This window comes from Electrona antarctica (assembly GCF_951216825.1).
Source record: "Electrona antarctica genome assembly, chromosome: 2".
Taxonomy (NCBI): domain Eukaryota; kingdom Metazoa; phylum Chordata; class Actinopteri; order Myctophiformes; family Myctophidae; genus Electrona; species Electrona antarctica.
In genome coordinates this window covers 51,593,485-51,616,691 of record NC_136807.1, presented here as the reverse complement: position 1 = coordinate 51,616,691, position 23,207 = coordinate 51,593,485, and the positions used below count along the sequence as shown (strand labels likewise).

At 42.9% G+C, this 23,207-nt stretch overlaps 3 protein-coding genes across 3 annotated transcripts; all 3 read right to left on the bottom strand.

The window, feature by feature from the left end:
• Window positions 1–1,317: 1,317 nt before the first annotated feature.
• Window positions 1,318–17,965, bottom strand: LOC306940539 (uncharacterized protein). The gene is made up of 5 exons (XM_079525636.1): window positions 17,936–17,965; window positions 10,239–10,325; window positions 9,181–9,300; window positions 7,572–7,829; window positions 1,318–2,567 (listed from the first exon to the last, which is right to left on the bottom strand). The coding sequence occupies exons 2-5, from the start codon at window positions 10,258–10,260 to the stop codon at window positions 1,546–1,548; spliced, it is 1,422 nt and encodes a 473-aa protein (XP_079381762.1). The 5' UTR covers window positions 10,261–10,325; window positions 17,936–17,965; the 3' UTR covers window positions 1,318–1,545.
• Window positions 13,076–18,224, bottom strand: LOC306940578 (uncharacterized protein). The gene is made up of 3 exons (XM_079525675.1): window positions 17,734–18,224; window positions 16,889–16,948; window positions 13,076–15,668 (listed from the first exon to the last, which is right to left on the bottom strand). Exons 1-3 carry the CDS (start codon window positions 18,026–18,028, stop codon window positions 14,740–14,742), a joined length of 1,284 nt encoding a protein of 427 aa, XP_079381801.1. The 5' UTR covers window positions 18,029–18,224; the 3' UTR covers window positions 13,076–14,739.
• Window positions 18,225–18,725: 501 nt separating this feature from the next.
• LOC306940527 (uncharacterized protein) lies at window positions 18,726–23,207 on the bottom strand. Its single transcript, XM_079525625.1, has 3 exons — window positions 22,792–23,207; window positions 21,639–21,971; window positions 18,726–20,257 (listed from the first exon to the last, which is right to left on the bottom strand). The coding sequence occupies exons 2-3, from the start codon at window positions 21,900–21,902 to the stop codon at window positions 20,252–20,254; spliced, it is 270 nt and encodes an 89-aa protein (XP_079381751.1). The 5' UTR covers window positions 21,903–21,971; window positions 22,792–23,207; the 3' UTR covers window positions 18,726–20,251.

The following is a 23,207-nucleotide window of genomic DNA, read 5'->3' as shown; positions in this document are numbered from 1 at the left end:
TGGTGGAGGAGGTGTGTAACTGAATAAAGGATGGATGGATGGATGGATGGAAGTGTCAGTTTGCACAAAGTACAAAGGTACAGTTATACAATGATTGGGCCATGGCTTGTTCCCACTGTGGCCAGTGCGACACCATAAAGCATTACACTTGTTTAACCCTCATTCTGAATGTTCTGAATGTTCAACTGTATTGTTTAAAAATGACTGAGATAAATAAACTAACTAAAAAAACTAACTAACTAACTAACAATAGGGTCCACCATTTTCAATTCATCATCAGAACATTTAGACGTACAAATATACACTTCAATATAAAAAACAAGAAATCATCATATAAGGAGGGAAAAGGGAAAAACATAGGCTATAGGCCTACAGTAAAGGTGGTTGCACACTGGACGCGTTTTTCGGAAAACCGACGGAGAAACGTCGCTAAAAATCAGAAAAACGCGCTCGGTGTGCGGGGACCTTTCTAAAATAGAATACCACTAGTCTAAAACCCAAACAAAACAAGTAGACAATCATTCAGGTAACCAGTCAGAAACTATGCATGTGAGCAGTTGATTTGATTTCAACCATAGTTTGAGTCCTGTGTGTAAAAACACAGAATACCAAACGACTCGCCCCTTTACCAACTCCCCCCAGGCGTACAGCTGGTGGAACTGGGCGGCCGGTAATCCTAAAGTAACCTCAGTAAATTATGCTTAAACGGTTAAACCTAACCTTATTCCTAACCTTAACCTCAGTAAAACTATGCCTAAACCTAACCCTATATGTAAACTTAACCCTATGCCTAACCCTAAACTTATTTCTAACCTTATTCTCAGTAACATAAAATAAATAAAATAAAGAAATATAAATAAAGAATCGGACCGAGCGGTCGGCGTGAGGTCGGCAGAAAAATCGAGGGGCGAGATGGTTTAGGGGCAACCATACCCGATACCAAAACACATTACCATCCGTTAGTTAGTCGACTAAAATGTATTTTGGCCGGCGTTGATATGCCTGATTTATACTGCAAAACGTAATCGACAAACATAGAACCTACAACGTAGAAAGCTTGCAGATCTGCTATTTTCGGTATACAGTAGTCAATCTGTGTCAAAAACTAATAATGTTCAATGTAACTTAACAACTCAGCAATATTCATGATGCTATTGGAGGAAGACTGATCCAGCTGTGAAGACAGACAGACAGACAGACAGACAGACAGACAGACAGACAGACAATCTGATCTGTCTGGGTTTGTCATTCCTGTTTGAACGTTTTATTTATTCAAAATAAATACATTGATTGTGTACAGATCCGAGTGTGCAGCGCTTCCCTTTATTTTTTTCATTTATTCTGGAGAGGAAAAATATAATACAAATAAAAACTAAACAAAGTAATCAATCATAAATCGTAAATAATCGAGGCACATGCTATACATAATGGTGATATTGATTTGAAGTCATACTGTGTAAGTTCCAGCTTTCCAGATTCTCCTTTGAAAAATGCAGTTGTTTCTGTTGAACTATATGGACCAAAGCGTTTTTCCACAAACTGACGCTAAGGGTTATGAGTCCTCATGTGTGTTTTTAGATTACTCGATTGACAAAAGGCTTTGTTACAAACTTCACAGCTAAGGGGCTTTTCTCCTGTATGAGTTCTCATGTGTATTTTCAGATGATCGTTGCCACGAAAGCCTTTGTTACAAACTGTACAGGTCATGGGTTTTTCTCCCGTATGAGTCATTGTGTGTTTCTTCAGAGCACACTTTTGAGTAAAGCCTTGGTCACAAACCGTACAAGTATATGGCCGTTCCCCCGTATGAGTCATCATGTGTATTTTCAGATGGCTCCTGTGAATACAGCCGTGGCCACACACTGTACAAATAAAGGACTTTTCCCCTGTATGGGTCTTCATGTGTGGTTTTAGTTGACACGACTGCCTAAAGCCTTTTTTACAAACTTCACAAGTATAGGGCTTTTCCCCTGTGTGAGTCCTCATGTGTATGTTTAGATCACATTTCTGAATACAGCCGTGGCCACAAACTGTACATGTAAAGGGCTTTTCCCCTGTATGGGTCTTCCAGTGCGTTTTCAGATTCCACGAGTGTCTAAAGCCTTTATTGCAAACTTCACAAGCAAAGGGCCTTTCCTCTGTGTGAGACTTCATGTGCTTGTTCAGATCTGCCTTACGACCGTACCGTTTGCCACACACCGCACAGCTAAAACGTTCCTTCCCTGCCGTGTGATCCTGGTCCCGGTTCTTGGGGGGACGCCCCCGCCTTGGCATGGAGTGAGTTTCTTGTGTTTTCATGTGTTCATCAGTTGAGTTGCTGGCTACAGGCCCTGTGTCTCTGTCTTCGCCATCACCATCATCATCATCATCACCATCACCATCACCATCACCATCACCATCACCATCACCATCACTTTTCACTGCTAGTATTGTCAGCATTGGCCCATCAACCTCTTCTGGTCTTTCCTGTTTAATGTGTGGAGGTTGTGGTTCCTCCTGGACCAGACTGGAGCTCCTCTCCTCTTCAGAGGAAACCTCCTCTTTACACACAGGGAGTTGCAAGGAGTCTAGGGAAAAGACACAATGAAAGCAAACATGACATATTTTAATTTAAAGATTTATTTCATAGTCGTGCGACTGATGGCAACCAATCGACACATGTCTCATTGCAAAACGTCTGCCATAATCAGAACCATTTTTAACCCATTTTGGGCGGGAACCCCTTTTGGTGTTAGCATTATGTTATGCTTTAGCTATTGAAAAATAGCAGATCTACATGCTCATAGCGTGCCACCGAGTGGCGCGCTACGAGGTTGTAGGTCTGCTATTTTTGAAAAATCAAAGAACGACTGACAGAAACATAGCTTTTTCAGAAAACTGTCAGGATTTAGAAGACATTTTTTGAATCTGATCTCAGGTCAAAATGGGTTAAGGGGCGCTAGCCCCTTCTATAGACAGCTTTTGTCTCAAGATTTGCCATTGACAATAAAAGGGGAATTCAGGTCAAATGTGCGCTAAATCTTGTCCCCACACGTCTCAATATTTGCCACTGACAATGAACGGAGAAATTACATCAGAATTCCGCTAAATATGGCGTCAATTAAACATCAAAACATGAAACGCCATTGACATTGAAGGGAAAATGTACATCATATGTAAACGAGCAAGTCAGCTAACCAACAGGCATTCTGATTGGCCAGTATGAGATGATGCATGATGATGTATGATGATAAGAGCTGATAATTCCGCTAAATATCACTACGTGAAAAGAGGAGTTAACGGGCAATTATGGGCACTGTATTTTGCCCGTAAACCTCAAGTTTAGCGGGCATATACAGTTAATATACGGTAATATACGGGTGTGATGGTACAATTCGGGAGTTTACCGGAGTTTGTTGGAAAGTTTAACAGGAGTTTCCTGTAATATACACATCCGTATTCCATGCTTTTTGCGCAGTGATGACGTAAATTAAACATCAAAACATTGAACGCCATTGACATTGATGGGGAAACTTAGGTCATATGTAAACGAGCAAATCAGCTAACCAATCACATGTTGGTGGGCTTGGCCAATAAGGGACCACCTTATGTACATCATGTAGCAATGTCAAATGTCCGCCAACATAAATTGATGTACGATGACAAGAGCGCCCCTCATTTCACACGGGTGTGATTTTTAATGTTTTAGTTTGGTCTGGGTGTTGGGGCGGCAGTGGCTCAGGGGTAGAGTGACCGGATGGGACTGGATGGGACACTGAACCCCTAATTGCTTCGGATGTGCAGGTTGGTGCCTTGCATGGTTTCCTCCGCCATCGGTGTGTGAATGTGTGTGAAAATAACACAATGGGAACTATGCACAAAAACAAATTTCACCAACTTTTGTACGTGTAAAACTGTGATGTGACAATAAAGATGATTCTAATTCTGTGAATGGGTGAATGTCTATATCTATATAAAGCGATTTGGATAAAAGTGCTATATAAATGCACCATTTACCATTTATTATATATTTAAGCGATTCCCACCACAGTTCAGCTAAAATGCTCCCTAAAACTGACGTTTTGGTTCACTCAAGGTCCTGTACAAGGTATGAACACACAGGGTTTAATAAACGCATGGTCTGAGCTTGTGCTTTGGTTATTTTCTGTGAATGTTCCCCAACCATAATAGAGCCGATGAGCGGCCCGGAAGAGAATTATTACCCATTCATTTTTCCCATAGACTTTTCAAAAAGGATTTATTTAATGACCTGTAAGCCTCGAAGCCAACTCTTCGGCCCCACTCAATTGTGGGAGGACTTCACGGCCGAAGTGGTGACGACGAGCCAACCCAGATTCGTCTGGACCCAGGCTATAACCAACCAGGGCCCGGTATGCAAATATGGGGCGGGACACGGACATTGCTGGAAGAAATATCTAATGCTGAGAGGGACGAGACTAATATACCACGCAGTGATATATCAAGGCTACTCGAGGCTATATTCAGACGGTACTACTATCTGATGTGTGTGGGTGCTGGTATTCAGATGGAATACGAGTCGGCTCGCCCCTTTGCCAACTCGCCCCAAGCGGCGAAGATCGGTTGCTCCAACGGGAAGATCGGTCGCCCCAAAGCCCGGAGAAGTCACCCCCAAAAGTCCGGAGAAGTCGCCCCCAAAAGTCTGGACAAGTCGCCCCGTAAAACCGTTGTATTTTCAAGGTAACAGCTGAGAGAGAGAGAGAGAGATTTTTGATTGTGCTGTATTCCTGTGTTGCATTTGTGATGATTGGGGGGAGTATCTGGGATCGACTACTTCAGTCTTGACATACAACATGATGTGTGATGATGTTCCTTTGTTGTTATTATGACTCTGAGTTTTGAAAGTAAAGAGTTGTGTTTAAGCTGCTGTCATGGTCCTCTGATTCACTATAGTAGCCTACTTTTAAACAGAGAGAGAAAGAGATTTGTACCTGTACTATATTTTTACCTGTACTTTTAAACAGAGAGAGGGAGGAGGTAAAGTGTCTAGTTATAGTGAGAGTGGAGGGGGCCCAAGGGGGGTCATCAGCCTCTTTTGTTTGAGTGTGCTTACTACAACAACAACAACAGATCAACTGTAGGAATGTAACCATTTATTTATACATATATATATATAGCCTAGTAGCCTAGTATGAAAGTCTGTGAAAGATTCCACGTAAATTGCACACTGCCTTCATGATTTGAGTCATTTTCAAAAATCTATGTCTCAGCCTAAAATCTTCATGATTTGAGTCATTTTCAAAAATGACTCACCTGTTGGTGGCGCTGTAACTGGCCAATGTGAAAAGGGTGGGATATATTCATCAGCCTAGTATGAAAGTCTGTGAAAGATTCCACGTAAATTGCACGCTGCCTTCATGATTTGAGTCATTTTCAAAAATCCACCTGTTGGTGGCGCTGTAAGTCTGTGAAAGATTTCACAGACTCCAGGTCCCCAGCTAAATCTTTAACTCTAACAAGTACTGTACTTTTAGGCAGACATAGAATAGTACAACAATAGTACAACAACAACAACTCATTTCAGTAATGGAGGAATGGAACACCTTTCCAGAATGGAATTTCAAGTAGGCCTACTGTACTTTTAGGCAGACATAGCAGAATAGTACAACAACAACAACTAATTTCAGTAACAATGGAGGAATGGAACACCTTTCCAGAATGGAATTTCCAGAACAATGGAGGGGGGTGAGCCATTCATTATCCATGCATAATTTTAATTTGACCAACAACAACAAACTGGTTCTAAATGTTCTCCTTTGACAAACAACATTGATTCTAAATGTTCTAATATGAGAAATAAGGTAAAATAAACATGAAATAAACATGGGGCGAGATATCCGTGCTTTGGGGCGAGATATCCACGCTGTAGGGCGAGATATCCACACTTTGGGGGCGAGCTATCGACGGCTTGGGGCGAGCCGTCTTCACTTTTCGAAATTCCGGGGCGAGCCGTCTTTACTTTTCGCGGGGGCGAGTTGGCAAAGGGGCGAGATGACCTGTTACCTTCAGATGGTACTACTATTACTACTATATTATACTATACTATATTATTACTACTATAGTCTCTATTTGATGTGTATGCAGTGGTACCACTTGGGCAACAATCAACTGGGCGAGGGTGAGGCTGAAAAACAGAATTTCACCTGCATGATTAAATAGGTCTTGGGGATTACCAGGGGTCCTTGAGGGGGTGTCAGGTACGTGGTCCCCAGCCAAATGGAGAGTTGGTAACCAAATGGACCTTAAAATTATTGAGAGTGTAAAATGAAACTCAATGGACCATTACAGAGTAATTTTACGAGTAAAATTATCATTCAACATCGGCAGGAGTTAATTAAATTACGTTTTCTCTACTATGGTACCACATACAGCATGGAATTGTGGTAATAGAAAATATTCTTGGGTCTGAGAAGCTAAATGTCAACAACTGGTGGTCCGTGTCTCAAATGCATTATTAAGTGGTTCAGACCGCACGACGTGTGGGCAATGATATCATATATTCTTTTTTTTTTTTGGCCTCCAAGGCCACCATACGCTTCGCTCTTCGTTCATCCGCGGTCCCGGTCACTTCCTAGTTTACCGCAAGGACAGTCTAAGAAGGACGAGACGCGAAGACCGTAAGGGCGACGCCATGTTGCTCACATGGTGCTCCATGGAAGGAAAGAAACATGCGCAGTTGAGACCAGGAAGTTGGACATGACAAATCATAGATATGGCGCAAATGGCCCAGCAGATGGCGTGATGCCACTGACAGGAGATATGCTTGTACATATGTCACGTCCGACCAACATTACTGTCTGTGTGATGATCCATGCTGGGACTTACTTATCCATTTGCTGTTAAAACGTTAATATAAAAGGTAAAATGCAATGACGTGACATGATATGCACAAGCATATCTCCTGTCAGTGGCATCACGCCATCTGCTGGGCCATTTGTGTCATATCTATGATTTGTCATGTCCAACTTCCTGGTCTCAACTGCGCATGTTTCTTTCCTTCCATGGAGCACCATGTGAGCAACATGGCGTCGCCCGTACGGTCTTCGCGTCTCGTCTTTCTTAGACTGTCCTTGGTTTACCGCTTCAGAAAGAATGCCTCGTATCTCCTAATCTAGGGCGCTCTCCGTGGTTTTGATCAGATGGATGTTTTATCAAAACGAGAGAAAGGTAAGCAAGCAAAAATATTTCTACGTTTTTTTTACCGGAACGGAAGTGGGGGAGCTTTACAGAGTAAAAGTGGCCATATCTTCCCGGCACCCCGAGCTTCTATTTTGAAGGAATCCCGGCGCTGATTGTGTTAACCCATTTTGGGCGGGAACCCCTTTTGGTGTTAGCATTACGTTATGCTTTAGCTATTGAAAAATAGAAGATCTACAAGCTCATAGCGCGCCACCGAGTGGCGCGCTACGAGCTTGTAGGTCTGCTATTTTTGAAAAATCGAAGAACGACTGACATAGAAACATAGCTTTTTCAGAAAACTGTCAGGATGTAGAAGACATTTTTAGAATCTGATCTCAGGTCAAAATGGGTTAAGGTGATGTGGTGTTCTGTACCCAGTAGGAGGTGGTCGTCGGCGTCGTTTCCGGCGCTCTCGGAGCTGGACGTGCTGTGGGAGGGGCTGCGGGGCCTCTTCCTCTGCCTGGGACTGGGAGGGGACGCCTGGCCCGCCCCTGCCGCGTGCATGGCCAGGTCCCGGTTCCTGGCGGGGCGCCCGGGCCGCCTGCAGCAGGGTGGTCCGGCCGATGTAGTGTTCTTCTTGGTGAGGAGGACGGCGGTCCGACGCCCCACCCCCGGCGCCGACGTGCTCCGATCTGTGGCGAGACATTTTCGGAAATGTTCTATGTTCTTGTTTACCAATCATGTTCTAAATGTGTTTATTGTGTCATACATAGGTAGGAGCCCTTTGGGCTTCTTGCCTCCTCCTAGCACCTTTTCTTTTATATTTATATATTTTCTTTTGCGTTGTTTTTATACTGTGCAAAACAAAACAAAACAAGTGACAATTTAATCAAATCAAATCAACCTTTATTTATATAGCACATTGAGAAAGACAAGAGGCAAAGATTGTGAAAATAGGAGATCTACAAGCTCACACTATGGTGGGAACCGTTAACTAAATGCCTTAACTCCTACAATTTCAAGTGCTTTGTCAGGGTGAGGGATCCCCAGTTATTTTTGGAGGGCCCCCAGTTCAAATATGACTATTTTAGGGGGCCCAAACAAAATAGTTCCTAATTTTTGCTATAACCTTTGAACGGTTTGTCGTACAGTCACAAGTTGCCTCACTGGTCTCAGTGTTATTTAGAGTTACATAGCTCTGTTCCCTGTTCTGATTGGTCTATATTTGCAGGGTCATCATCGCTGCTTGCAGCTTTAATTTAAATTATTATTCCGCAGCTATCTCACTATCTACAGCACGGCCGGTAGAAATGAAACTCATAACCAATGGCCAAAGAATTGCACTCAAATGCAAACAAAATGCCTCAAATCGTGAACGCGGCGTCCGTGAAGGGCCTAGGAAGAAATGGCAAGCTTTTTACATAGCAGAGGAGGCTGAAAACCAGTGTTGTTTTTGGCAGCAAAATTAGATTTTAGTTTTAGTCATAGTCTTTTGAATAGTTTTCACTTAGTTTTAGTCACATTTTAGTTACCTGGAATGTTTTAGTGTTAGTCTAGTTTTAGTTGACTAAATGTCATGAGATTTTAGTAGACTAAATCTACGGTTGATTTAGTCGACTAAAATGTATTTTGGCGGGGCTTGATGCCGTCGTAATGACTGTTTTTACACTTGCTGAAAATAGCCGATCTACAAGCTCACAACGTGTCGCAGTGCGACGCGTTGTGGGCTTGTAGATCGGCTATTTTCAGCATGCAACCAAGTGTAAAATGACTTATACTGGATCTCTTGTCCACTAGTCCCTTCCCGTCATCATAGCTTAGTTTTTATTTAGTTTCTATTTATCGACGAACATTTTTTGTTTAGTTTTAGTCGACGAAAACACTGCTGAAAACCGGCCAAAAGAAACGCACATCCAATAACCTATTAGTGCCGGATCAAAACAGTCACATATTACAAACCTCAACTGGGAGCATCAAATTGCTGTGCAGATTTTGTATTCTTAATAACCTTTTCACATTGAACTTTGAGCACACATAACCTACCTGACCTGGCGGAGACCTGTGCTCCGAGGAGCACCTTTTCTAGTTCAATCTGTGGAGGTCGTGGTTCCTCCCCCTGGACCAGTCTGGAGCTCCTCTCCTCCTCGTGTTCAGGTGAAACCTCTTTTACACACAGACAGGAGGACAGAAAGAGTACCATCAGCACCACACACAACTCAAAGTGTAGTTCAGCTATAGCTCATTAGTCCATATCTCTATAATAATGAATAATAATTAATTGCATTTTTATAGCGCTTTTCCGAGTGCTCAAAGCGCTTTACAATGGTTCATTCATTCATGGGAGGTGAAGCGGCGAACAGTCGACGCCAGCGTCCTCACTTCGCACATTCACACACCAATGGTGGAAAGCTCACACCGACCGACTCATTGGAGGCAATGTAGGGTTCAGTGTCTTGCCCAAGGACACTTCGACATGTGGACAGGAGGAGCCGGGAATCGAACCGCCAACCCATTGGACGACCTGCTCTACCTCCTGAGCCACAGCCGCCATAATGCATTAGAGCAGTGGTTTTCAACCCTTTTCATATCAAGGCCCAAATATTTATTTGGCATTTGAGCCACGCCGACGGACCACCATTTGATGAGATGTAGCCTCTCTCAGTCCCAAAACTGAAGAATATTTTGTTATTGTTGGCCTAAGATTTTGTCCACAATTCAATGCTGTTGGCAAACGTTGATCAAAATAACAATTCTTCTCTACATTCTAATTGTGTAGATTTCTTGTAAATTAAGTAATGCAAATAATGTAACTCTTGAGAGCGTAAAATGAAACCAAATGGACCCGTGTCCATTTGGTTTCATTTTACGCTCTCAAGAGTTAAAGATCTATATGGGTCCATTTGGTTACCAACTCTCCATCATTTAGCTGCATGGGGACCACCTGGAACCCCCCTCAAGGACCACTGGTGGTCCCCGGACCACTGGTTGAAAACCACTGCATTAGAGCTATATGGTCCAGAGATAGTTCAGCTAGCAGCTTATAGCTATAACTCTTAAACGCTGTGTAAACATGTGTTTAACATGATGAGACATGGTCCAACCTGATCTGTGTAGTGTCTCCATCTCTCTCTGGAAGATGTTGCATGTCACACACTACAAACGCCAACAACACAAAACAAATTAAATATCTCCTCTCCCACCGACGTGTGGCAGCGGTGGCCGAACGGATAGCGGCGCGGTCTAGATACCGGAAGGTTCCCAGTTCAAACCAGCCGTCCGACACGTTAAAAATTACCACCGCTGAAATGCCCTTGAACAAGGCATCAACCACTACGATGAAATGTGTTCTATGAGCAGGGCCTGGCTGGAAACAAGTTCTTGAGCTTAGCCCAGATACCCTGGGTAAATATAGATTTCATTTCATTTCATTTCACGTCATGTGTCCATTTATCTTCAGCCGTACAGACTCCATTTGACTGCTTTTACCTCCTTTAGGAGACATTTTATTGATTTGAATTGGTTAATTAATTACTCATACAAATGTGTAAATAGAGTTATTATCGCTCGAGGATCAACAATTCCACCGTTACGCTTAATAACGGTCACAGAAAATAAACAACACTCCCGGTCCGGGTCAACGTGTTACAAAGCGTGAGCAGCAAAGCAAAGGAGGATATTTGCCTTATGCCTTTCGCCGCCTGGTGGTGGTGGTGTGTAACGTGTGTGTGTGTGTGTGTGTGTGTGTGTGTGTGCGTGTGTGTGTGTGTGTGTGTGTGTGTGTGTGTGTGTGTGTGTGTGTGTGTGTGTGTGTGACTGTGTGTGTGCGCGCGCGTTTTTCACTAATCAACAAATCCTTGTAAAAGTGACAAACATTAAATTGAAGTAAGATGGAGGAAATTAATGTGGATACTGGATGTTTTTTTTAATCCCTAATTCAACATCAATTACACTCTTTACTCACCTCTTATTAGTTATCTTTGGGGACAACAACCTTATTACAGCAGTACTACAGAAACAAATTTAAACAAAAAGGTTGATTTTCGTTGACCAAACATTGGCTGCCCGCCACTGCAGAGGTTGTGTGACTTGTGTATGTTGGGTTGGTCAGCACCCCAGAGTGTTGGGCGCGAGGTAGGACGAAGGCTCTAAAGGCCTGTATTCAGTCCCTCATTTCCAAGACTTTTCAGGCGTCCCACACAAATTGAGACCCGACCCTGTCCCCTCATTGTGACTGACGACAGGCATCAGTGTTCAAATGCGGCCCCTAATAGTTGGCCTTCTGTTGTAAAGCTCTGGTGGGCAACTTTGACGATGGAGAGGGCCACTATATTTCCACACTCACTCCAGAGGGCCACATTGCATATTACATTACTGTCGTAGCAAAACTTGCCGATCTACAAGCTCAAAACGCGTCGCACTGCGACACATTTTGAGATCAGCTATATTTGAATTGAAATCCTAAATAATTTTGTTGCTATTTTTGAATTGGAATCCTGAAAAGTATTTGTACTTAATTTCAAATGCATTTAGTTATACTTATGTTAACGTTATGAACTATATACAAATACATTACAATGGACATGAAAAAAGTAAATAACATTATTTGCAACACTAGTCATTAAGCTACGAATATAGAAGTAATTCAAGCGGGGTCATGTTTGCATGTTTGGAAAAATAATAATATATCAGTGTTCCGATATTAACCTGCGGGTCGCATTAAGTGAAGGTGGGGGCCGCATGTGGCCATGTGGCCCTCGGGCCGCCAGTTGCCCATGTAGGCCTAGGCTACAGTACCAAGTCGACAATAGTCGACAACCGGGGGTGACTGTGGCTCAGGAGGTAGAGCAGGTCGTCCAATGATCCATGGGTCGGCGGTTCGAATCCCGGCTCCTCCTGTCTACATGTCGAAGTGTCCTTGGGCAAGACACTGAACCCCAAATTGCACCGGATGTGCTGGTTGGTACCTTGCATGGCTTCCGCCGCAATCGGTGTATGAATGGGTGAATGTAATGCACAATCTATGTAAAGCGCCTTGGATAAAGGCGCTATATAAATGCACCATTTACCATTTACAATACCACCCATGACCAAACTTAACATTATAGGCAATGTTACGAAGGATACGAGATGTCGCCCTGACATCACAACAATGACGTCAGACTATAAATATAAGGCCTCGACAGGTTTAAGGTGGAATTAAGCTTTGACATTAGTTGTGTAACCTACTTTACAGATAACTACTAGATCAGCTGTCTTCAAGGATTCGTATTTCTACCTCGTGCTAATCATGATACGATCCTCGGCCCCAATTCCAAGCGACCAGACTTTAGGCTCTTCAATAGAACCTCGATTATAGGCAATATTAGGCCTATGGTCGAAAATGACATCAAACTTTATTGTGACCACCACGCTCTGACTTATGGTTACCAGCTTAAATCATCATAGAATAGGTAGAGAGAGGTCGCACACACCAAGGGCCGATTCATACCGAATGATTTCGGCTCGTCAGAAATTTTCAGTAGCAGCACCGAAGAGCCGACTTTAGGACAGTACCCGCCCCCCCCGAACCTCAAATGACGTCACGTTGTAGGCTCTACAGCGCCGAACGGACTTTTATTCGGCTCTAAAATAGGAGTATGAATCGGCCAATTTCAACAGGTTTATTTCTCATCAGGACATCAGGACTGACGTTTCAGCTGTGTCCAAGAACAGAGAGCAAAAGGAAATTAGATAAGTTTAACTGAATACAATTTGTTTCTATGCTTATTGAGTGCACAATATGGTTCTAGTTCTACACAGACATACATACACACACACTAGTTCTGCACACAGACATACATACACCAGGGTTCTCACACATTTTTACCAATGCATTTCCATAATATTTAACCTATATTCCTACATACATACATAGGATCACGCTGCAGCCTGCAGCACATTGTGAGCTTGTAGATCTTTTTTTTAATTATTATTACAATACACTGGTACACATTAGGCTGCAATCACGCAAAACGACATGTTACATATTTCTTGTAATGCTATGTATGTTTTGGAAAATATTTGTATTGACTAAATCAACAGCCAAAAAACAATGCATATCAAAAAAACCTTTGATAACCCAACCCCTTTCCAGGACTGGAAAATGTATTTTCTCATTTCAAAATATTTCCAGGAATTTCATGACCATGGGAACCCTGATACACATACACACGATGTGGATCCCAATTCCACCGCTACGCTGAAAACAAACAACACACATTTACTAGACAGGTTTCTGAACTGCCCACAGCCCTCCTCTGAGACACTAAAGGCCCCATTTACACTGGCAGCCCAAATCTAGCCTGAATCCAGACAGATCTGTGCCACATCCAGATTGGAATCCGACTTGTTTAAATAAGTCTAAATGCAGACATGTCACATACAAGCCACATGGAATCAGATTTTTTTCCAATGCGACTTGAGCCACATTCAGAGGTGGTTTTAAATCTGATTCAATTCTGATCCGTCTCAGTCTGAATGCAACAACCGGATCTAAATCAGATTCCATGTGACTTATTTAACCCATTCTGGACGGGAACCCCTTTTGGTGTTTCTAGCATTATGTTATAATTTAGCTATTGAAAAATAGCAGATCTACAAGCTTGTAGATCTGCTATTTTTTTAAATGGTGAAAATTTGGCACAAATCTTTGAATATATATTCTTTCGTTTTTAACTCAAATCTTTGTTCTGGGGGGTCCCTGAAACAACATATTTTCAGATGGTGGTCGGCGGCCAATTACAGATAATTTTTGGGGTCCTTGACATGAATTATTGAGCACCACTGATATAGGAACATGAGGTTTTTCAGAAAATTGGCATGATTTAGACGACATTTCTTTAATTTTGACGTCAGGCCTACAAATCAGATACCAATCTGGATGTGGCACAGATCTGATTCAGGCTAGATTTGGCTGCCAGTGTAAATGTGACAGATCCGATCTGGTCACTTGCAAACGGCAGTGTGAATGGTCGGGCCAAAAGATCAGATTTGACAAATAAATCAGAATTGAATCAGATTTGACCGGAGTTGAACCGGTTCTGTTCTTTTTGAACCAGTTCAGAATGTTCCCACTGAACATGAATTGGCTCAGAACCCTACACGTTGGTTCAGAACTGGAACCCAAAAAATGGCCACGGTTCCGTGAAAGCACCCAAGGTTCCAAAGAATCTAGACAGAACCAAATGTAGAACCAGAGTTCTAATGGTGGAACAGGAACCAGAGTGAGTAGACAGAACTGGTACCACTACCATCCTATGACGAGCATTAGAGAGGACCAATTATATGAACCTAGTTTGAAAAATGGTGAAGTGTCCCTTTAACCGCTTAACTCTGTATTATACTTTGTTGTACAATGGTGGCATACAAAACGGCTCGTTGTGAGCTTGTAGATCTGCTATTCGGATCATTTTGAAGTCATGAGGCCCAGCCTACATGTGTCTGATATCATTTATCGTCTCAGATGGTCCTTTGAAAAAAGCATTTGTTTCTGCTTAACCAACAGCTTCTCTGCATAATGAATCTTTGTGCATTTGGACTAAAGCATTTTGCCACCAACTGAAGCTAAGGGTTATGAGTCTTCATGTGTCTTTTTAGATTACTCGATTGACAAAATCTTTTGCTACAAACTTCACAGCTAAGGGGTTTTTCTCCTGTATGAGTTCTCATGTGTATTTTCAGATGCTCGTTGCGAAGAAAGCCTTTGTTACAAACTGTACAAGTCAAGGGTTTTTCTCCCGTATGAGTCATCATGTGTTTCTTTAGAGCACCCTTTTGAGAAAAGCCGTGGTCACAAACCGTACAAGTAAATGGCCGTTCGCCCGTATGTCTCATCGTGTGAATTTTAAAACTGCTCCGGCTAATGCAACCCAGGCCACAAACAGTACAAATAAAGGACTTTTTCCCCGTATGGGTCTGCATGTGTGGTTTTAGTTGCCCAAATTGCCGAAAGCCTTTGTTGCAAACTTCACAAGTAAAAGGCTTTTCACCTGTGTGAGTCCTCATGTGTACTTTTAGAGCATATCTGTGAATACAACCTTGGCCACAAACTGTACACGTAAACGGCTTTTCACCCGTATGGGTTTTCCAGTGCATTTTCAGATTCCACAAGTGTCTAAAGCCTTTATTGCAAACTTCACAAACAAAGGGCGTTTCCTCCGTGTGAGACTTCATGTGCTTGTTCAGGTTTCCTACGCGACTGTACGTTTTGCAACACACCGCACAAGTAAAACGTTCCTTCCCTGTGTGATCGGGGTCCTGCTTCTTGGGGGGGCGCCCGCGCGTGGGCAACAGGGGCAGCTGTGGAGGGGTGCCTACAGGACTGGGACTCTCGCCCGACGGCCCCGCAGCGCGGGTCAGGTCCCGGTCCTTAGGGGGGCTCCCAGTCCCACGACTGGATGGTGGTCCAGCCGTTTTAGCGTTCTTCTTGGTGAGGAGGACAGAGGTCCGACGCCCCACCCCCGTTGCCAACGTCGAAGACGACGCGCTCAGATCTGTGGTGAGAGATGACATTGAGAGACTCTACTTATAACAAGCAAGGTAAACACATTAATTATAATGCAGAGAGACACTGTAGTCTGTAGTGCCTCAATAAATTACGATCATGACTCGAAGAAAACAAGAACCTCAGCCTAAACAATTACTATCGTTTCGACATTTTGTGTTACTCTCGTGTAGTGCCCACTTAAAAGAGTGGCCACTCTTCCTTAGTGCTTACTTAGGGTGCCTACTCTTCCTTAGTGCCCACTTAGGGTGGCCACTCTTCCTTAGAGCCTACTTAGGGTGGCCACTCTTCCTTAGAGCCCACTTAGGGTGCCCACTCTTCCTTAGTGCCCACTTAGGGTGGCCACTCTTCCTTAGAGCCCACTTAGGGTGGCCACTCTTCCTTAGTGCCCACTTAGGGTGCCCACTCTTCCTTAGTGCCCACTTAGGGTGGCCACTCTTCCTTAGTGCCCACTTAGGGTGCCCACTCTTCCTTAGTGCCCACTTAGGGTGGCCACTCTTCCTTAGAGCCCACTTAGGGTGGCCACTCTTCCTTAGTGCCCACTTAGGGTGCCCACTCTTCCTTAGTGCCCACTTAGGGTGCCCACTCTTCCTTAGAGCCTACTTAGGGTGCCCACTCTTCCTTAGTGCCCACCAGTAAGACCTCAGAAGGGAGGACACTTTTCCGGGCACGTTGTGTGGGTAACCAACACGGCCCTTCCAATGCGTTTACACTGTACTACACTAAACCATTTCATGTCAAGGACCCTCAAATTTATATGCATTTAGCCGTGGACCCCTATATCATAATATCTTGTGCCTGTCAGGGACCCCCGCAGAACCCCCAAAATTATTCCAGCACAAAACCATAGTTCCATGTGACAGAGGGTTCCAAGTTGAACGAAAGTTGCGCTATATGGTAGAAATAGATCAACAATACAAATTATGCTAGTTTTGTGGATTCATTTGTTTTTATTGCGTGGCCCCCAGACCCCCACCAAATGACCAGAGCTACTTATCACCAAAACAAGACTAGAACCCCCACCACAGGACTCAGGGAATCAATCAATACCTTTGCAATCACTATATATATTATATATTCAAGTCCAAACAATTTCCACACGATTTTATGTTTTTCTTTTTTGATTGTTTTTTTTCCCCTTTTTTTTAAATATATAGCGCAATATAAAATATGGTATCAGGCTATATTTCTTTATTATTATTATATTACCTTGTGGTTCCTCCTGGACCAGACTGGAGCTCCTCTCCTCCTCGTGTTCAGATGAAACCTCTTTACACACAGACAGGACAGAAAAAGTATGTTGCATCAGCAGCACACGACGAAGTATAGTTATTGATTTAAATATGTATTCACAGAATGGGTACATTTCAACGAAAGTACAGGTCAATACAAAAACTGCTACGAGGATAAAACCAGAAAAAGTACTAAGACTTGTTTACATCAGGGTCCTCAATTTTCAATTCATCAGAACATTTAAAGACGTAAATATAGACTACACTTCTATGAATGAAAAAAAGAAAAGAAAAAAGGAAATCATCATACAGTAAAAAAGGGAAAAAAACATGTACAGTATGGAAAGGGGTGAAGGCTGGGGGGGTCTTTGACTTTTTTACAGGGGCCAGTTTTGAATTGCAGCCGTCCGTATAGGTGCTCTTTGAGTGGTTTTGAAGGAGTCTAGGGATCACATGTCTTGATGGCTGTTGATAGGGCGTTCCACATTTTAGTGGCATAGGAGCGAAATTAATTTAAGCTATTTTAGCTACTTGTAACCAGGGACGGATAAACGCACACGAGGGCCCCTGGGCCGGTCATTTTTGCAGGGCCCCCATATCGCGTGTGCACGTGACATTTTTGTGTTTTTATCATCTTTTCGACCTAAATTTAACAAAAGCAATGGCCAATTAAGGGCCCCAGGAACCCTTTTCTGGGGTGTCAAACCTAGTACTACGCGACCCAATTTCCCCATAGGGCCCCTGAGAGCGAAGGGCCCTGGGCCACCGTCCCCACTGGACCAATGGCTAATTTGTCCCTGCTTGTAGTTTGCTGAAACCAACCTGCAGTGTTAGGAGGAGAATGGTCCATATCAGAATCAACGTCCAGCAGTTTGTTCTGTCTCTCCAGCAGAGTTTCTAGTGTCTCCATCTCTCTCTGGAAGAGGTTGTACATGAACTCTCCCACCGCGCTGAGGCGCTCCAAAACAAACACTCTGACATTAAGCGTCACACAAACATCAACACCACGCTGTTTGTCCAAAACACACAATATCTCCTCTCCCACCGACGTCATGTGTTCATTTATCTTCAGCCGTACAGACTCCGTTTGACTCCTTTTACGTACTTTAGGGGGCATTTTATTCAAGGGTTAATACTATATATAATGTGAAGTCATGAAGGAATAGTTATTATCGCTCGAGGATCAACAATTCCACTTGTACACTACAGAAAATAGGCAGTTTTTTTGACCTCCTCCAGAAAATAAACAACACGCATTTGCTTCCGGGTCAACGTGTTACAACAAGGGTGAGCAGCAAAGGATCCATGCACTGTTGTTTTTCGCCACCTGGTGGTGGAGGTGTGTGTGTGTGTGTGTGTGTGTGCAATGTTTTTAGACTAAATCATCAAATCCTTGAAAAAGTGACAATTAACATTAAAAAACGTGATAACTTATCACCAAAAAGTTAAACTGGAGCATGTATGAACCCTTATAGGCTTAGACTATAGCTACTCATACATGACCAGATGTCCCCCTTTGCATGGGACAGTTTTAGGCGTCCCACAAATTGAGATCCTGTCCCACATTGTGACTGGCAGGCATCAGTGTTCAAATGCCCTAGTAGTTAGTTGGCTTTCTGTTGTAAAGCTCTCTCTCATTGTCTATTTTCCTGCAAGATGACTTTTTAAGCCTGTTAAAATAACATGAGAAATATCCCCGCCTAGGTCCAAGTCGGCCATACCACCCATGACCAAAATAAATAGCATTTTAAAATGTGACACCAAAGAGGGGTTTAATAACACAATTATAGGCAATATTAGGCCTATGGTTGAATATAACATCACAGCATGTATTCAAGTTGCTAACCCTGTCCCTTATTTCGCCTACCCCATTTGAAAAATAGCAAGTTCCAAAACATATTAAACACAGTTTTAAACATCGGTTTAATGAAACTGAAAACATTGGATGAATTAACAAATCTAAGCAAGAGACTGTCCACGAACAGAGAGCGAAAGGAAACTAGATAGGTTTCATTGAATACAATTTGTTTCTATGCTTCACCATACACTGTGGCGTATAGACGCCTTATCAGACGACATCACACTGATAAGCACCAGCATGCGCTCGCAGGCCAGCAGCACAAGAACACCACCTCTTATAAGATGCAATGGAAAAGTTCTAACTGCAGTCACGTGTAAAAAATGCCCCTTCAAACTTTCAGATACTGTTTTTCTCCCAGTGTGGAGGAAGAATGATTAGGGTTTTTATTGTATTCTCTCACTCTTGAATTCCTCTGTAATCTCTTATTATACTCTTATTCCTATGTAATGTGCAATGCCAATGCCCAAAGATCTGTTATTTCAGATGATTTAGAAGCCATGGGTAGACTTCTAAATAATCGAGGCTTTAAAAAAAAAAAGTTAAAAATAATGGTGATATTGATTTGAAATATCATTTATCATCTCAGATGCTCTTTTGAAAAAAAGCATTTGTTTCTGTTTAACTAACAGCTTCTCTGCATATGAATCTGTGCATTTGGACTAAAGCTTGCCGCCACAAACTGAAGCTAAGGGTTATGAGTCTTCATGTGTCTTTTTAGATTACTCGATTGACAAAATGTTTTGCTACAAACCTCACAGCTAAGGGGTTTTTCTCCTGTATGAGTTCTCATGTGTATTTTCAGATAGTCGTTGCGAAGAAAGCCTTTGTTACAAACTGTACAAGTTGTGGGCTTTTCTCCTGTATGAGTCATCATGTGTTTCTTTAGATCACCCTTTTTAGAAAAGCCGTGATCACAAACCGTACAAGTAAATGGCCGTTCGCCCGTATGTCTCATCGTGTGAATTTTAAAACTGCTCCGGCTAATGCAACCCAGGCCACAAACGGTACAAATAAAGGACTTTTCCCCTGTATGGGTCTTCATGTGTGGTTTTAGTTGCCCAAATTGCCTAAAGCCTTTGTTACAAACTTCACAGGTAAAGGGCCTTTCCCCTGTGTGAGTCCTCATGTGTATTTTTAGATCATATTTCTGAAAATAACCGTGGCCACAAACTGTACATGTAAAGGGCTTTTCCCCTGTATGGGTCTTCTGGTGCGTTTTCAGAGTCCACGAGTGTCTGAAGCCTTTATTGCAAACTTCACAAACGAAGGGCGTTTCCTCTGTGTGAGACTTCATGTGCTTGTTCAGACTTCCTACGCGACCGTACGTTTTGCAACACACCGCACAAGTAAAACGTTCCTTCCCTGTGTGATCGGGGTCCTGCTTCTTGGGGGCTGGTCCGGCCGTTTTAGGGTCCGTCTTGGTGAGGAGGACAGAGGTCCGAGGCCTCACCCCCGGTGCCAACGTCGAAGACGACTCGCTCAGATCTGTGTTGAGAGATGGACATTGACGACAGACACTACTTACAATAAGCACGGTAAACACATACTTCTAATGCAGAGAGACAGTGTAGCGCCTCAGTAAAGTAGGATCACGATTGAAACAATAACCTTAACAATTACTATCATGTTGACAGTGTGTTACTCTTGTGCCGCAGTCATTCGCCCTTTCAGATTTGACTACGGTATTGTAAAGCTCCCGACAGCAGTCATTTTGGAAAGAACTCTGATTTCTTATAGCCAATTTTACATTGAGGTGGCCACTCTTCCTTAGTGCCCACTTAGGTTGGCCACCAGTAGTAGCTTGTAGATCGGCTGTTTTCAAATATAGTGTAAATGGGTTTAAAGGGGTTTGAACTGAAGAAGGGGCCAGGGGGCCTTGACACACGCAACTACCACTGAAGGAGGAGGTTTACACTACATGTAGGCCTGTCACAATTATTACATAATCGCAATTTGAATTATTTGAGATAATCGCAATTATTTTTGCATAATCGTCAATTGCTTCCATGTTGAAAAATGCCCATACATTTTCTTTTTTTTTTATATACAAACTTACAACACATCACTTTGTGACGTGTTGTAAGCTTGTTGATCAACTATTTGCGCTATTTTGTACATTTTTGGAAAGCAAAAGATTATAAAAAATGTGCCAGTGATTTAATTTGTACATTTAAGTTATTTGTCATATCTGCCCTTTGCCATTTGTGATTACGAAGAAACAGAAATACAAATTGTAACGTTCCAGTTCCAACGAAAAACACACTTAAATCGTTAATCCCAATTATTTGTGTGACAATTAATTGCCAATTTAAAATTGTAATGGTGACAGCTCTAACTACATGTGCCATGATGTGTGTGTGACTGTGCGTTCTCCATTGTAGGGAAGTTTTTATTGGACTTAATGTAGTCCGACAGGAAACAGGGAGAGAGATGGGGGGAATGACACGCAGCAAAGGTCGTCTGGATTACCAGTCTAGGTGACCGGATCGCTAGGCTGGCCCAGGCCGTATCAGGTTATTTATTATTTCTAATATTATTATTACTATCCCACTACCAGAATCAGAGTAGGGTCGACATGGTGTCTGGTTGCTAGGGCCGAGCTTACCAGCACTCCACTTGCCTCCACACTTCCACAGACTATTCTAGGCTTATTATCCCACCCTCAATGTCTTCACATATTGTACAGTTAATATAAAATGTATTGTTCAGGCACATTTCAGCCACCTCTTTTTCCCCATTAAGACCACTCTACGCAACATCATCAAACAGCGACGCGCAGTCGCGCACCTATGGCAACATCTTTTCCCCTGGGGCGCTAGAGCGAGACTGGCTGCAGCTTCATTATTATTATCATTTATTTTTTTACCTTGTGGTTCCTCCTGGACCAGACTGGAGGGTCCAGCAGGAACCAAAAGGTAAATAATACGTTGTGGAGGTCCTGGTTCCTCCTGGACCACACTGGAGCTCCTCTCCTCATGTTGTGGAGGTCCTGGTTCCTCCTGGACCACACTGGAGCTCCTCTCCTCATGTTGTGGAGGTCCTGGTTCCTTCTGAACCACACTGGAGCTCCTCTCCTCATGTTGTGGAGGTCCTGGTTCCTCCTGGACCACACTGGAGCTCCTCTTCTCATGTTGTGGAGGTTCTGGATCCTCCTGGACCACACTGGAGCTCCTCTCCTCCTTGTGTTCAGATGAAACCTCTGTACACACAGACAGAAGGAGGACAGAAGACATATATAGTACCTTCATTGGAAGGATAATCCATGTAGACAAACAGAACAAGAGCTCTCCCAAAGATAGCCGCTCCCACCCCACCGGTTCAACCCAAAATTCATATGGCAACGTAGGCTATGTGGCGTATTTGATTGATTGATTGATCGATTTACAGAATTACAGTACATTTCAAGTACAACTCAATACAAAAACTGTTAACAGTGAGTGGACGACACCATAAAGCATTACACTTGTTTACAATAGGGCCCACCATTTTCAATTCATCAAAACATTTAGACGTACGAATATACACAACTATATAGTCAAAAATAAATCATCATAAGAGGTAAAAAGGGGAAAGAAATATATACAGTGAGGGGAAACAGGGGTGGGTGGGGGATTCAGATTTTTACGGGGGCCAGTTTCGAATTGCAGCCGTCCGTAGGTGCCCTTTGAGAGTTTTGATTGATTGATTGAAGAATTTATTAACAGTTTGCAGAATTACAGTACATTTCAAGCACAAACTCAATACAAAGGCTGTTAACTGTGAGTGGACGACCCAATTAAGCATTACACTTGTTTCCAACAGGGTCCACCATGTTCAAATCATCAAAACATTTAGAGACGTACAAATAGACACTTCTATAGACAGAACAGGAATTCATCAAAAAAGAATTCATCAAAAAGGAGGTAAAAAGGGAAAAGAAAAATATACAGTGAGGGGAAAAAAAGGGGGGGGAAAGTAGCACACAAAGTATAGTTAATCTAGTATCTTCTACTTGTAGCTAAAATCATGCTGAAACCAACCTGCAGTGTTAGGAGAATGGTCCATATCAGAATAAACGTCCAGCAGTTTGTTCTGTTTCTCCAGCAGAGTTTCTAGTGTCTCCATCTCTCTCTGGAAAAGGTTGCACATGAACTCTCCCACCGCGCTGAGGCGCTCCAACACAACCACTCTGACATTAAGCGTCACACTACAAACATCAACACCACGCTGTTTGTCCAAAACACACAATATCTCCTCTCCCACCGACGTCATGTGTCCATTTATCTTCAGCCGTACAGACTCCATTTGACTCCTTTTACCTCCTTTAGGACACATTTTCCCCAAGCGTTCTGTTCATACTGTAATATATTTACAATATAATGTGTAGAGCTCTATGTTCCTACTGTAATGTTCTTTTTGGCACAAATATCAACAACACGCCGCCATGACACCATTC